The sequence below is a fragment of the Leptonychotes weddellii genome, chromosome 12, assembly GCF_054177405.1.
Source record: "Leptonychotes weddellii isolate Sample4059 chromosome 12, ASM5417740v2, whole genome shotgun sequence".
NCBI classification, from domain to species: domain Eukaryota; kingdom Metazoa; phylum Chordata; class Mammalia; order Carnivora; family Phocidae; genus Leptonychotes; species Leptonychotes weddellii.
The window spans coordinates 62,512,798-62,528,048 of NC_138380.1; the positions used below are offsets into that span (position 1 = coordinate 62,512,798).

General features: G+C 35.9%; 1 protein-coding gene across 14 annotated transcripts in view; it reads right to left on the reverse strand.

The window, feature by feature from the left end:
* Nucleotides 1-15,251, reverse strand: part of PPP1R9A (protein phosphatase 1 regulatory subunit 9A) — a 299,240-nt gene that overhangs the window by 123,148 nt on the left and 160,841 nt on the right. For all 14 annotated transcript variants that reach the window (XM_031025191.2, XM_031025190.2, XM_031025188.2 and 11 more), the window contains one exon: nucleotides 11,015-11,135. In XM_031025191.2, the coding sequence (XP_030881051.2) occupies nucleotides 11,015-11,135 (121 nt within the window). The remainder of the gene's footprint in view (nucleotides 1-11,014; nucleotides 11,136-15,251) is intronic.

The window sequence follows — 15,251 nt, forward strand, 5'->3', positions numbered from 1 at the left end:
TCCTCAATGTTTCTGAGTGACCAATGACCGTGTTGTAAACGCATGGCAGCTCTCCAAGAAACTCATGGCAGTTCAAGTGCCTGATTTACCAGTATCTATGGAAGATAGAGGCAAGAAGAAATTCTTTATCTTTCAAAAAAAGTCAAATTAAAGTTGATTTACAGAATTTGAAAGATGAACACAGTCGGTCTTCGGGGGGGGGGGATGCAAGTGAAGCTGAAAAGCTCAAACTCTCAAAAGGAAAGTCACTGTTATGCTTTTAGAAAATGAACAGATGGTAAGGTGACTTGAATAGGGCAAGAGCATTTGAGAAGGTAGACATTTTAAGAAAAGACAAAAGTTCAAGGATGAGTGAGAGGACTACTAACTAAATAGAGGACAGGAAACTTCTAAAACAGGTTTTCTTGGTAAGCCAATACATCCAGGGCTAGCATTTACTGGGGAAGAAATAAAAGTAAAAGCAAAATATAGGTTTTTACATTGTCAATAGACAGAGTAATCAGAGGTGAAAGAAAATGAGGGTGATGATTGTCTTAATGGACAAGAATAAAGGAAGTACAAGCAAGGTCAAAGAAATTTCTGAAAATACACATCCTTGAACAGGATAATTTAGATAAAATGCAATGAAACAAATACAATTAGTGGGACATTTCTAAGTACTCTAATCAGAAGGAAGATAGCAAAAGTGCTAGAAAAATATAAGTAGAGAAAATAATATGCTTGCTTCATTGATCTGATTGATTCATTCAGTCAGTAATTTAGCAAGAGTGAGTCAATCATGACTCTACTCCAAGAACAGTGAGAGTCATTGGGATACAAATTTGAATGAAGTATGATTCCTGTTTCAGAACATCATACATACACACACACACACACAAATGTTTACAGAAGCACAGGGGTATGTGTGTATGTTGCAGGAACTGGAGACACGGCATGTGAAATATTACAGTAAGTGTGTTAAGAAAGGTATGAACAAAATAAGTTGATATTAACAGGGGAAGGCTATTGACTCTGTGAGGTGAGAGTCAAGTGGAACCAGAGCAAATAAAAAACTGAGAATAGATGGATTCACAATGAAGTCATAGTGTTCTTGCAAATAAGCCAAGAAAGTCATCAGCTATAGTGTACGGTGCTATCAAAATAAACAAACAAAAAGAAATGGAAATGTGACCCTCACAAAGACTAGAGATTACTGGAAATTACCTTTAGGAAGAGTAACAGAATAAACATTAAAAACTAAAGTCATAAGGAAGTTTGCCCCAAAAGACTGAATCTTATAAGTGGCATCAATCCATTCATACATGGGCTTGAGTGCTCATCAAAAGTCTAGTACCAGCATGTTGCTATAGAAGACACCAGAAATGTAACTGTGGTCCCTGCTCTTAATGACTTAACCATGAATCTATGGATATACACTCAATACACATGACATGATGACAAACAAGTAAACATAAATGCATGTGCTACAGACTATTATGTACAAGTGTACAGAGGCCGAGCGCTCGGCTGGGCTCCACCAATGACAGTTGAATGGTTTCAATGATGAACTGGACACTAAGTTTAACCTTGAAGTAAAAGGTAACAAAATGTTGAGAAAAAATACTATTTTGGGTAGGGCGAAGAGTATGAAAGAAGTATGGTAGTAAGAAAAGGATCTGGGTCCCCGAGTTACCTAGAGCTGAATTTCAATCCCAAAGCTTTCACTTATTGATAGTCTACTGAAAGTCCCCAATGCTGTTTCCCATCTGTATGTTGTCTTAGGAATATTTTTACATCTGTGTGATGTAGAGAAATAGAAAAAGCAATGACTGAAAGACAGAAAAAGAAAAGAGCTAGAAAGCAGATGGTAGACTGGGAGTGAATGTTTCTACAAAGTAGCGCTGGGAAGAGAGAAAGAAATGTGAGGTAAAATAAATCCAGACCCACCCACCCATCCTACAAGCACTGTGAAAGTGAAGAAGGAATAAAGGAGACTGATGAGTTGAGCTATAGGGTCTCAGGCCTTGGTGGTAAACAAGCCCAAATCTACAAAAACTGGAAAAGCAATGAATACTTGGAAAAAGTATTAGGGGGTGGGAAATGCCATTCAAATCCATATCACCACCAGAGGATAAAACAAATTCACAAGCATTTTCCTAATGCTGGATAGGAGTTAGCAAAAGGTATCCTACTGAAAAGTACATAATTTGCAAAATGCTAAATGTAAATGAACAATACTGCATCTATTAGAGGAAAAATTTAAGATGTGTAATTGATAGTCTCTTTCTTTATAACACATTTTGATTGCTTTATTTTAGCAAATGTTTATTTAGATGCTTTCATCCACTTACCTCAGACCACAGTTTTCTTAATCCCATTTTCTTTTTTTTTTTAAGATTTTATTTATTAATTTATTTGAGAGAGAGTGCACACGCAAGTGGGGGGAAAGGGCAGTGGGGGAGGGAGAGGGACAAGCCCACTCCCCAGTGAGCTGCGGAGCCCTATGCGGGACTAGACCCTACAACCCGGAGATCAGGACCTGAGTCAAAAATCAAGAGTCAGATGCTTAACCAACTGAGACACCCAGGCACCCCTTAATCCCATTTTCTATGAAACCTTAAGTTTCTTCAACTATGAATTCCTGAAAGAATTAATCCTCAGTTTAGATAAAGAAGGTCTAGTATAACTACCATGCTGGTTGTAATATTAGCAAAAATGTATGGGAAAGGGTTTGCACAATAATTGATGTATTATATGGCCTTAATACATTGTAGTTACAGTAATTATTATTTTAACTACGATGTGGAAGGAGGTTGGGGAAGGAAAGCAGTGCAGACAATAATGTAATCTTCCTGATTGAACCAGACAACTGAATATGCACTTAAATAACATAGATATTCAAAGTCAATAAGACCCTGGGCTCTGACCGGCAAAAAAAAAAGTGGAGGAAACTATACATTATTGTTCACAAAGGCTATACAAACAAAGTGATAATTGTAGAAGAATAATCTTGGAACAAGGTAAGGATAAACTGGGAAAGATCAGCTGAAAGAAACCCCATACAAACCACGGCGTAATAAGAGAAAGACTTGATCCAGAGATATGGTTCAAAGAATGAACACAAAAGAAGAATCTGAGGAACATTCCAAAGAAAGAAATATCCAATATAGTAAGATATTATATAGGTAAAATAAATGAAAGAACAGAGGATGACTGGAAATCTAAAGTAATGAAATACAGGGTCAACACAGAAAAAAAAACAGGTAGTTCACATCAAGGGAAAGGAAGAAAAAAATGAAAAGAGGAATTCAATTTATGTTGAATTTGAGATAAAAATAAGACATAAGTGATATAAGTGAATAGTTTCTACATGCACCAAGACTGGGGTATGAATCTGGGAGCAATTTCTATAGAGTCATTTAAAAAAAAATCAGTTCCCTGACTGAATATGAAAATGAGTTAAAGAAGCTAATTTGAGAGATAAACATTCTTATAATACAGAATGAAAAATAAGAGGAAAAGGATCTATATAGCTGTCTCCCTCTCCTTAGCTCTCTCTTCCTCGCTTTCTCTCTCTCTCTCACACACACACCCCCCAACAATAAAACAACAACAAAAAACAAAACTGAGGACGGGGGACACGGATCTCAAGAGATAAGTGATTATAATACGACACTGAAAAGTTTAAGAAGACTAGGTCTAAGAAAAAGTTACTGGATGTCTCAAAAATTAGGTAAATAATTTTCAAAACAATAAATTTGACAGAAGAGCAAGTGCTATAATGCTTCAGTCTAAAGGAAAACTTTTTAGACTCTTTCTGCGGTCACCATGAAATGCCATCCTCAAGTGTCAAATTAGCATTTGCTAATTTTAGAAAATATTTTAAAAGTTTTAGTGTAATACATGGTCATCGTTGAAAATTTAGAAAATGAAAAATATAAAGAAGACAAAAATTTCATGTAATCCCACCGTCTAGAGTTGATCACTACTAAAATTTTGCTGGTGAATTTCCTTCCAGATTTTTTTCTGTGCATATTATGCCTTTGTTTACTTACTTAACAAAATTAAGGATCAGTTGAATATATAGCTTTGTGGGGTTTTATACTTTTTATTCATCAAGATAGTATCTGTTGGGTGCTTACTATATGTCAGGCAGTCTTCTATGCCTTTTATATTTTGTTATTATTTGTTTATTACTTATTTATTTATTATTGCTAATAGCTATTATTAAATACGTATCATTATTATTTCTCTTGCATGTATAAGGAAATTTTGGCTTTTCTTTTATGTGCATAACAATAAAATAACTAAAGGTTCTGGACTCAAGGATCTATAATCTATAATCCAAAGCCAAAAAGGCACTGTCTCAAAAAATTATAAAGGACAGGGGGAATTAATACAGTAGTTTTGAGCTTCTGCTTGTCAACAGAGATTTTACAATGCTTCTCATATACAATTCACTTAAATAAGCAGAAAATACAACAATATGTGTAGCACTTTCTAATTTTCTTAATTCATCTGTGTACATGTACTTTTGTTCGTGCACTCATGTGCCTAAAATCAGAAAAAAAAAGGTCTGAAAAAAATACTAAAAGGTAAAAAAAAAAAAAACAAAAAACAAAAAACCCCCGTCAACCTAAAATTCTATACACAAAGAAAATATATCTTTAAAAAGCAAAGGTAAAACAAAAAGACGTTTTCAGACCTACAAAACTGAAAGAATTCACCACCATCAGACCTGGTGATAAAACGTTAAAGGCAGCCCCTCAGGGAGAAGGAAAATAATATGGAAATAAGGAGCTCACAAAGGAATGAAGAACACTGGAAATGGTCCCTGGGAAGACAGAAGTGACCCAAGCTTTATATAAAGCACTCGGTGCAAGAGGGACAGCAACAACAGATATTTGGCACGGATTTGCTCTTTGCGGTCACACCAGTATGAGGAAGAGGCGGCCTATGATTAAAATGCAGGTTCCTGATCCTACATAATTCTTCCTGCCAGCCTCAATACAGACAGCATTAAGGGGATGAAGAGAGCTCAGTGCTATTTGATTATTATTTTCATTAAAAGAATATTTATTTTAAAAAGTCCTCATTTCAAAAGTGTTACATTCATTAAAGGAAAAAAAATGAAAATCCGATACACAATTAAAAAACACCAAGGAAATAAAACCACTTTTAATTTAAAAGAGAGAGGGAGGGAGGGAAGTTCTATTGAGTTTGATATTTTGAGAGGCATTTTAATTTACCATTTCATAGAGGAAGACTATGTGGTGATTAAGGTGGAGACAAACTCAAGAAACTAAAAATGAGCAGAAGGAGGAGAGGTAAAGAGGACTGGACAGAGGATGAGAGGAATAATATTGGTTAAAAAGAAAGAGTAGCAATTCAGGTTTATTGCCATCATACTCTGACCCTACAACCCACGAGATCATGAGCCGGCAGGGTATTTAATACGTAAATGGTTATTATGGTAGAGTAAAAGGTTTTCCTATGGTAGCACTGATAATCTCTCAAATCTTGGTTCATAATTAGAAGCACAAAAAAGACCAGGCATGAGTCCTGGTGGTAAAAATTAAACAGACAGCTCTCTGAATCAAACCATCCCAAAGCACAAAGAATACATACAGACAATCTGGGCTTTCCAGAAGTTGTACAGAATGACACAGGAAATAGCCTGTTTTTCCCTGGAAACACTGCCTACTGGAATGGAGTTCGCGGGAATGTACCTGGCTAGTCTGTAATGGTTTTCGTGTGCTAATAAACGACAGGGTACAATTCCTACTCTGCAGCCTCCATTGTATTTCTGACGTCCCTCAACTCGGAATCTAAAACCCAGAACCAACAGGGGTAAGCTAACAAAAATATATACGCTGGACGATTCTAGGGTTTGTTTAACGTTACTGGATAGTTATCTACCGACAAAGATGTATCTGGGAAGGGGAAACAAAAACAAAAATTCTACCTCACAGGGCCTATGTAAACAAAGCAACCGATGCCGAATGAGAGGGAGACCAGCTGGAGCAACATTAATAAACTCGGGTCAACACAATTTTCCCCGAAATGCCAGATAGTGGAGTTTTAAAGGTATATGAAAATATGTCCATATCAAAGCAGTAATATCCCAACTCTCCAAGGGGTGAACAAGCAAAATACTTGATGAGGAGAGTGACACAGGAGTGTGTGCACTGAGAGGAAACCCTTGACTACGGAATCATGACAGATGGATACAATTAAAAAAGCAGTTTCCATTCAGGTTGTCCCGGGCGGGAGGGCGCCCCAGGGGCACAGATGGGTCCCGCCCCAGGGAGCGTCTGCTGCAGGGGAGCTAAGAATAAAACTCTTCATCTGTTTTATGTGTTGCTTTCTACCCAAAAGCTGGTCAAAACCAATTAAAATCAGTTGAAAACCTTGAGAGGCTTGAATGAAGGTAAGCTACATAGCACCCTCGTTTCACATTTGGTAACTTTTTAAAAAAAAAACCGAACAGGACAGTATTCTCAAATGATGACATGCAAACGCCTAAGAAATAAACATAGCCAGAAACAAAGCAGATCCCATATGCATTTTTAATTTGCCTCTTTAGCACAGTGTCATTACTATCATTTGTCAGTTACCACCCACAGGACTTACTCCACTATCAGCATTTTCAATTGTGTTATCATAAAGTTGATTTTGCTTTATAGATTCATGAAAGAGAACTGGAGAAATAATTAGTGTCCTGTGTGTCAATTGTAAAATGTATGGCGAGCAAAACTAATGGTTTCATTATTAATACTATTTTTGCTAAATATTTATTTTAATTTTAATAAAATAATATTTAATAAATAAAAATGTATTTAATAAAATTACTATTTTATTTTACTAAAATTAATCTTATTTAATATCATTTGTAGTTATTTTACTAAAAATTTAAAACTAAAACAGATGGTGGAAATGGCTATCAACTCACGTTACTTAGCTCAATTGCAAGTGATTGTTAAGAGTTAGGATAGCACAAAAAAGAGAAAGAGGGAGAGAAAAGAAAAAGAAGGGAGGGGGAAGAGAGGGGGGAGAAAAACATTAGGCCTAAGTAAATGTTTTGAAAGTGATTAAAGCACAAAGTATTCATTCATTCAACAAATATTTATTGAGAACCCCTACGTTTCAGGCATCATATAAAAGGGTACACACAGACATGAAAAGCTTGACAAAAGAAAATTTCAATGTAGAACATAATATCAAAAAGGAAGGAAGGAAGGAAGACTCAAAACTTTTTAACTACACTCTGAATGACACAGGAGATAAATGCCCATGGCAAATTTCTGAAAGTGCTCAAAATATGGTGAGTTTATGAGATGTTTAGAAGGGGTAAAAACAATCACAACAAATATGTGGGGGCAGTAAGTGGGGAGGAGGGAGAAAAGAATGTCCTGGGTAAGTCTATAAGTCTGTTTATTTAACATCCCTTGAAGGTAATTATTGTTCAACTCTTAAATAGAGTTGAAAAACTAAAGCAAGGGGTGCCTGGGTGGCTCAGTCAGTTAAGGACAGACTCTTGACTTCAGCTCAGGTCATGGTTTCAGGGTCATGGGATGGAGCCCAGCATCAGACTCTGCGATTGGCTCCAGGCTCATCACAGAGTCTGCTTAAGTTTCTCTCCCCCTCTCCCTCTGCCCCTCCCCTACTCACGCACACACACATTCTCTCTCTCTCTCTCTCTGTCTCTAAAAAAAAAAAAAAGAAACTAAAGCAAGCTAGAAGGGTTAAAAAAAATTTTTTTTATCCTTTTATTTTTATTTTTTTTAAAGATTTTTTTTATGAGAGGAGTTATTTTTTTATTTTTTTAATTTTTTTTAAGATTTTATTTATTTTTTAGAGAGCGAGCGAGAGAGAAACAGCACGAGAGGGGAGAGGGTCAGAGGGAGAAGCAGGCTCCCCGCTGAGCCGGGAGCCCGATGTGGGACTCGATCCCAGGACCCTGGGATCATGACCTGAGCCGAAGGCAGACGCTTAATCATCTGAGCCACCCAGGCGCCCGGAGTTATTTTTTTTTTTAAAGATTTTATTTATTTATTTGACAGAGAGAGAGACAGCAAGAGAGGGAACACAAGCAGGGGGAGCGGGAGAGGGAGAAGCAGGCTTCCCGCAGAGCAGAGAGCCTGATGCGGGGCTTGATCCCAGGACCCTGAGATCATGACCTGAGCCGAAGGCAGATGCCCAATGACTGAGCCACCCAGGCGCCCCAAAACTTTTATCCTTTTAAAGCTAAAAGGAATTATAAAGAACACCTAATCCAGAACTTTAATTTTGTCCATAACTGAGGTCTGAAGAGCAACTTTCCCGAGGTCACATGGTAACTTTATTATTTTTAGTTGTAGTTTAAAATATATATACAAGTATAAATTCTCTGTAGAAAAATTAAATATTCCACATTAACTGAAATTTTTAAAAACCCACATGGAAAAGAGCCATTCAATATTTTGGTGTGTATTAATTCTACATTTTTTGAGAGAAAGAAAAAAGAAAGGGAAAGAGAGGTTGGGGGGAGGGATGAACAAAGAGAAAACATATTCACAGAAGAATGGCATCATACTGATCATAGTGCTTTGTATATCCTTAACACAGTATTTTTCTATATCCATAAGGAGACGTAACTTTTTAAAAAAATTATTAACTGGAAGAAGCAATCAACTTCTTTTTGTAATTTTTTTATACTGATAAATTTTAAACAACAAACATTTAAAATTGTGCAAATGAGCACAACAGTAATGGTGGGAATAATAATGTAATAGTTTAAAAGATGTGAACACTGCCATAGGTCTAATAATGAGACTATACATACACATATATATCCTCAATTTTTAAACACACATAAAACAAAAAGTATGAATTTAAAGATCTCTAAAGTTCTTCTGAACTTCTAAAATTTTATGATTCTGTACATATTTTATACATCTTTCTATAGTTTTTCTTAAGACTTCCCATAATAACTGTTTTTAAATACATTTAAAAATAAAGCTTATTCCTACTTCATTCAAGAACAGTTTTGTTTCATACACAGTGCTGTGGAAGGTTTTAATTTACATAAGCATACTGAATGCTTACAGCAACCCTGCAATGTAGATAACATGAAAATTAAGTTAATTTGTTCAATATCCCACAGCTGGTAAGTAGAGGGGACAGAATTAGACTCCTGGTCACATGTTCCCAAAGATTCTCTTCCTTTCATCAAATTGCCTTCCTCAATATATTCACTGAGACATTTATTAAGCATCTAATGTAACAACAGCAGGATTACTCTCCTAGATAAATACCCATTTAAAAGGACTGAGGAAATGCACACTGGGACTGATAGAGCCAAGTTCTCCTACCGGTGGAAATACTGAACCTATGTAGGACAACAAATAAGGAAACAGGTTAACGAAAAACAAACCTAATTTTAAAAGTCAGTGATGGAAAAACAAATAGGTCTGAGTTTAGAACAATGGGAATTGGCTAAGAGCTAAATGCAAAATTTTCTACCTTTTTGTTTTTTAATAAATTTGTATTTTGGTTTGGTTTTGTGGCCCATCTAATTTAAGAGAGATAGTTCGTAATAATTTCATACTGTTTGAATACTAACAATAAGAAGTATTTCCTATCATTTTGGATAGTTTTTAAATTTTCCGTGAAACTTAAAGGGAAATGACACAGATTTTACAAACAAATTTTAGCTCACTTGAAGAAAGTTTCTAAATCAATAAGCGGAAATTTTTGCTACTACCATTATATAATTCACTGAAAGAGTAAAGAGGTCATTTCCTTAAATACTTGAAAATGGGGAAGACTGTTAACAAATTGTATTTTAACACAAAATATTAATATCCTACTTTGTGTTAATGGTGATACACATTCAATCAACTGAACATTCACTCAAAAGATTCATTTCAGACCTTCTCTGTTCAAGTCCACGGGAATACAAATAAGGCTACTGACTGTGATGTGGAACCTAGCCTCATGGAAAGAGATGATCCTGGTGTGGCGGTCTATTTAAATAAATCAATTTAGTTCCCCTTGGAAAATATCTGTGTATATCAATATGTGTATTTAGGATTACAAAAGAAATAATGCTACCTATGTGTTCCACCAGAGATTTACAAATGATTTTCAACATGCTTTATAATTTACCATGTTGGTTAAGTGATATCACGATGGTTAAGTGATATATACTGAATCCTTGAAAAACAATCAAAACCAGTTACTCTGTGCTCCTAAAAAAAAATAAGATGACATTTCTTTGAATTTGGCACTCATATTTTTGGACCTACTTTTATTTCTTTTGCCAACCTCTGCTTCAGCCCCAACCTGATGCAGAAGGAACGAAGAGTGAGGATTCATCAAAATCTTTACATACATTGCAGCCTGAGATGATGAAAGCTAAGACATAAAACAACAACAATCTGATGTGCTGGTGTGCCTCCAGATTACCCAAGGTGGATGCTTAAGTAAAGACTGTCAGAGTCCTCTCTGAGAGATTTAATTCCACAGGTTTAGTTGGCACTCAAGAACGTATATTTTTAGATAGGATACATTTTGAGAAACATGATTTCCAGAATTATCATCATTGCAGAGTTAGGGTTCCTATTTTCCCTTCTACCTTGGTCATTCTCAAAAGTGCCAGAAATATTACCATTTGTTTCGATATTTCTGAAGTGAAACTATATGCTGATCTCCACAGGACATATTCTGAAACAATATACACCCATGTTTCTGCCCCTTTCCCACTAGACAGAAAGATGAAGGGATAGGCACCAAAGGTAGACAGAGATAGTAGATCCAACCACCCATTTACCTAATATATATTAAAGAAAGCAGGCGTTTTACCTGCAAATCAGAAAGTAATTGAAGTGTTTTAACCTTTTCCATATCTGAGACACACTCCGAAATTCTGTCCTAAAAAAATCAAAAGAAGAAAGCTACCACTGAAAAAACGTCCCAATAAAATTTCTAGAAGATTTTAGTTATTAACGACAGTAGTTAGCATTTTAGTTATTAACGACAGCAGTTAGCTTACCTGCCATCCCTCTGAGCAGCACCACCTTCTGTTACTGTCTTGACAAATATTCCCAGCTTTTCAAGTCCGGCATCTGCTCCAACACCCATTCCAATAATGCTTATACCAAGTCCATCCTCATCTATGAAAAAGGGAAAAACAATGCAACAACCTAAGTTTTACACTAGCTCACAATTAGCTGGTGAGACCTCTTTTTTGCCTTTAGTTTTGTTCTTTATGGACTATATGATAGGCTTATCTTGGCAGAATATTTTTTTCTATGCTGGGGAGTAAAGATGTTAAATAAGATCCCCCCGAAAGGCTTGTGAGTTTAATCTCATTTTATTACTGCAGTTGGCTATTTATTTGTGATCCCAAGAAAAAGTAATAATTTGATCATGGAGTAATCAGTCTTCCTTAAAACACAGCCTCTCTAAATAATATATTTTAAACACAAAAGCATACATGCCAAAACACATATATATTATTTTAAATGAATGTGATCATAATGTATCTAAAATTTCCCCTTCATTTACGTGGTCTTTGCTTTTTTGTTTCATATCCCTATTCATGTTTAATAAGGTGGCATGTGTCTTTCAGTACTTTCCTCAGTCCTACTATACAAGCATATAAAAGTAGGAACAGCTACAATACATATGTATATATGCATAAATATAAATATACATACATATATGTATATGTGTGTGTATATACAATGGCTCATTTTTCCTTCCTATTTGCTTTATACAAATAAGATCGCATTAAACCTAGTTCTCTCTGCGGTTTACTTTCCTAATTCAATGATACCTCATGGATATCAACTTACATAGCCTTAAATCACTTCTAATGATTGCATAATATTTCATGGTGAGATGGTATTGTAACTTATCCAACCACTTCTCTACTGACCGGCATTCATTTTTGTTTCCATGTTCCTCACCCGATGAACAACACTGACAAATACGCTTTTAAATTCATTTACAATAATGTGTTTATCCATACTTCTATGAACATACGTATTTTAACATCAGTGAAATAAAAGATACACTATTTCACATTCCACATTTTTTGGTCAACATTGAAAGTTATTTTCTGATAGCCTCAGAGTCTTTGGAACCACGCTGTATGAGCTGCATAAAAAACAAGACACTCGCTAATCAACAGTGAAGGGTTGTCTAAAGGAAAACTGGCTCATCTAGTCAGCAGAATGCTTGATGCTTTTAAGACTTTTTAGCAATAACATTTAATACACTAAGTATTCTTCATCAGTAATCTCTTGAACAGGGTTCATCTCATTGATTATTACTACTTGTCACCAACTGCTGCTTTAAGTGTTTCTAAGTACAATTTATAATCCTACATCTGTATTCTACATATGTTTAAAAACATGTCATTCGACAAAAGTGTGATTTGTTCACTCAGTTGTGTGCTAAAGAGAGCTTCGTAGAGTGTTCTCCCTGGAGGAACTGTTCAGTGTGATCCCCAGTGGAGGGTACTTTCGCATTGATTTTAGGCAGAGGCGCCGCTCCAGCGTGAGAACTCTAATGGTGACTAGTGCACGAGTCATCAATGGAGAAGTTCTTTCATTCCTTGTATTTAGAATGTTCGCACATATGTGATTTCCCATATTTATTTCATTCTCATTGTTTCTCTGGTATAGATACTCAAGTTCATCCAGAGGCTTTCTCTGGTTAAAAATTTTCCAACATTTAGGGTTTCTCCCCAGAATGAGTTTTCTTGGGAAAAGAAAAGTTAGATCTGTGCTAAAGGCTCTTCCTCACTGGTCACATGTACAAAGTTTCTTCTCTCCCACAGGAATTGTCCTGTGTGTATAGAAGGTTGGCTATATAGCTGAACTTCTGCCCACATTCATCATATTCCTAGAGTTTCCTGGTGTGGGAATCTATTCCTGTTGGTGAAAGGATGAATGATGACCTTCCCAGTGTTTACATACATGTAAGTGTTTCTCCCAGAGTGTTTGCTCCTGTGTCATTTAAGAGATGATCACTGTAGAATCGTCCACACTAAATAATGCCAAAGGGCTTCTCTCTCCTACATGAAATCTGGTATATATTAAGCATTTAACTGAACTCTTGTTCACATTCATTTTATTTACAGGAGTTTCTCTTCATTATGAATTACCACATGTCAAGCCAACGTTGGGCTGTAAGGGAAACTTTCCCTTACTCAGTACATTCAAAGAGCACCTTTCAAATGTGGATTCTCTGTACCACCTTGCCATTAAGTAGTTGCTTCCTGCAAATATCCTGCATGAAAATCATATGTCTTCGTTTTTAAGTGCATTTTCCCTGCCTGGACTCAGGCTTTAGTAAAATTATCTTTCTTCCTGCCTTAGCAACCCTGTTGCTCTCACTGGAAAATTACTCAGATTTGTAGAGCTGAAAACCCAATTGTAGGAAAAGCGGTAATAGCTTGAGCCATCCTCAATTCCAGTGCAGACTGCCTGAAAGACAAGATGATAACTGAAAGACAATTAAAGGAAGAATACAATCAACACACAGAGACCAGTTGACTGATTGCATCTCTGTACAGCTTTCTGTGAGATGTGTCAACAATGGGTGGATTCCAGAGCCATATCCTTGAAGGCCACTGATTCTTGTGACTGTCAAGAACCCAGCAACCCCCTGGTCTTCCTCTGTCTAGCCCCTCCTAGGGACAGAAAAAGCACTAAGTAGGCAAAGCAGCCAGGAAACAGTGGAAAAGACTGTGAGGCTGAGTTACCATGAAAGATGCTGTCACCACACTCTGGAGGCAGAGCTTACCTTTTCTCTTAAGAAAAGCTCACAGGCACCTGGGTGGCTCAGTTGGTTAAGCGACTGCCTTCGGCTCAGGTCATGATCCTGGAGTCCCGGGATCGAGTCCCGCATCGGGCTCCCTGCTCAGCGGGGAGTCTGCTTCTCCCTCTGACCCTCCCGACCCTCCCCCCTCTCATGCTCTCTCTCTCATTCTCTCTCTCTCTCAAATAAATAAATAAAATATTAAAAAAAAATAAAAAATTAAAAAAAAAATCTTTAAAAAAAAAAGAAAAGAAGCTCACATTGGCTTAGCATTTCCCTTATTGCTAGTGAGATCTGAGCTTGTATTCATGTGTCCTCTTTGGTAAATTGCCAATTTTTTCTACTGAGTTTTCCCTGTCTCTTTTTTCTTTTTTAAGGTTCTTAGCATATTATACATATTATCTCCCTGTCATAATGAAGATGCCCCCCCCAATTTATCATTTATCTATTGTCTTTGTTTGACAATACTGCCTTTAAAAGCTTAAAATTTTGGATTCATTGATTGGACCCTCTTTTCTTTTATAACTTCTGCTTTTCCACTTTGGTTAAGCCCCGCCTCCAACATGCCTACAGGATTTATGTGGTCCTGTAAGTTTTTTGTCAAATACCTTTATTACTTTATTTTTAGTATTTAATTATCTAATCCAGGTAGAGTTGTTTTTTATATGATATAATGCAAATGAAGGTGCCCAACTTTATATTCTTCCACAGAGATGCCCAGTTATGCCAAAACACTTTGTAAAGCACCCTATTATCCTAAATTAGAATATCATACACGTTGTATATCGAATTCTCATGCATACTAACATCTTTCTCTGGATTTTCTACTTTGTTCCACTGATCAATTGCTATATGAATACAATTTGTTCTGATTATAGAGGCTTTACATTAAATTCAGATATTTAAGAAATTAAGACTTTTCACATTCTTTTTCATACTTCTCTTAGGTCTGTATTTTTCCATATAAAATTTAGTATTACATTATGCAATCCTCTCTCCCAATCCAACTCTGATGGCAGTTCTATTTGAACTGCATTAAATTTATATATTAATTTGTAGGTATCAGAGATGAAGAATAGGAGGGGACTTTTCCATACTGAGTCTTTTCATCCAAGAATATGGTATATTCTTCTATTTGTTTACATCTTCTATCTGTCAAAGATGGATTTTCAACAGATAAATACTGTTTTTCTTAGTGATTAATAAGTATTTTGTTGTTTTTGTGCTATTGTAAATGAAATGTTCCCATTTTCATATTTATGTGCTTAATGTAAATATAGAGATAAAACGACTAATTTTCTTTCATGTATGTGACACCTGACCTCCTCTTACATATATAATCTTATCAATTCTAGTATTTTAAAATTAGAATCAGTTTGGCCTCTCATTATAGCTTTCATATATATAATTATAATACATATCCTATAATAAAAATCAGCAAAAGGTTACTTATCATCTTC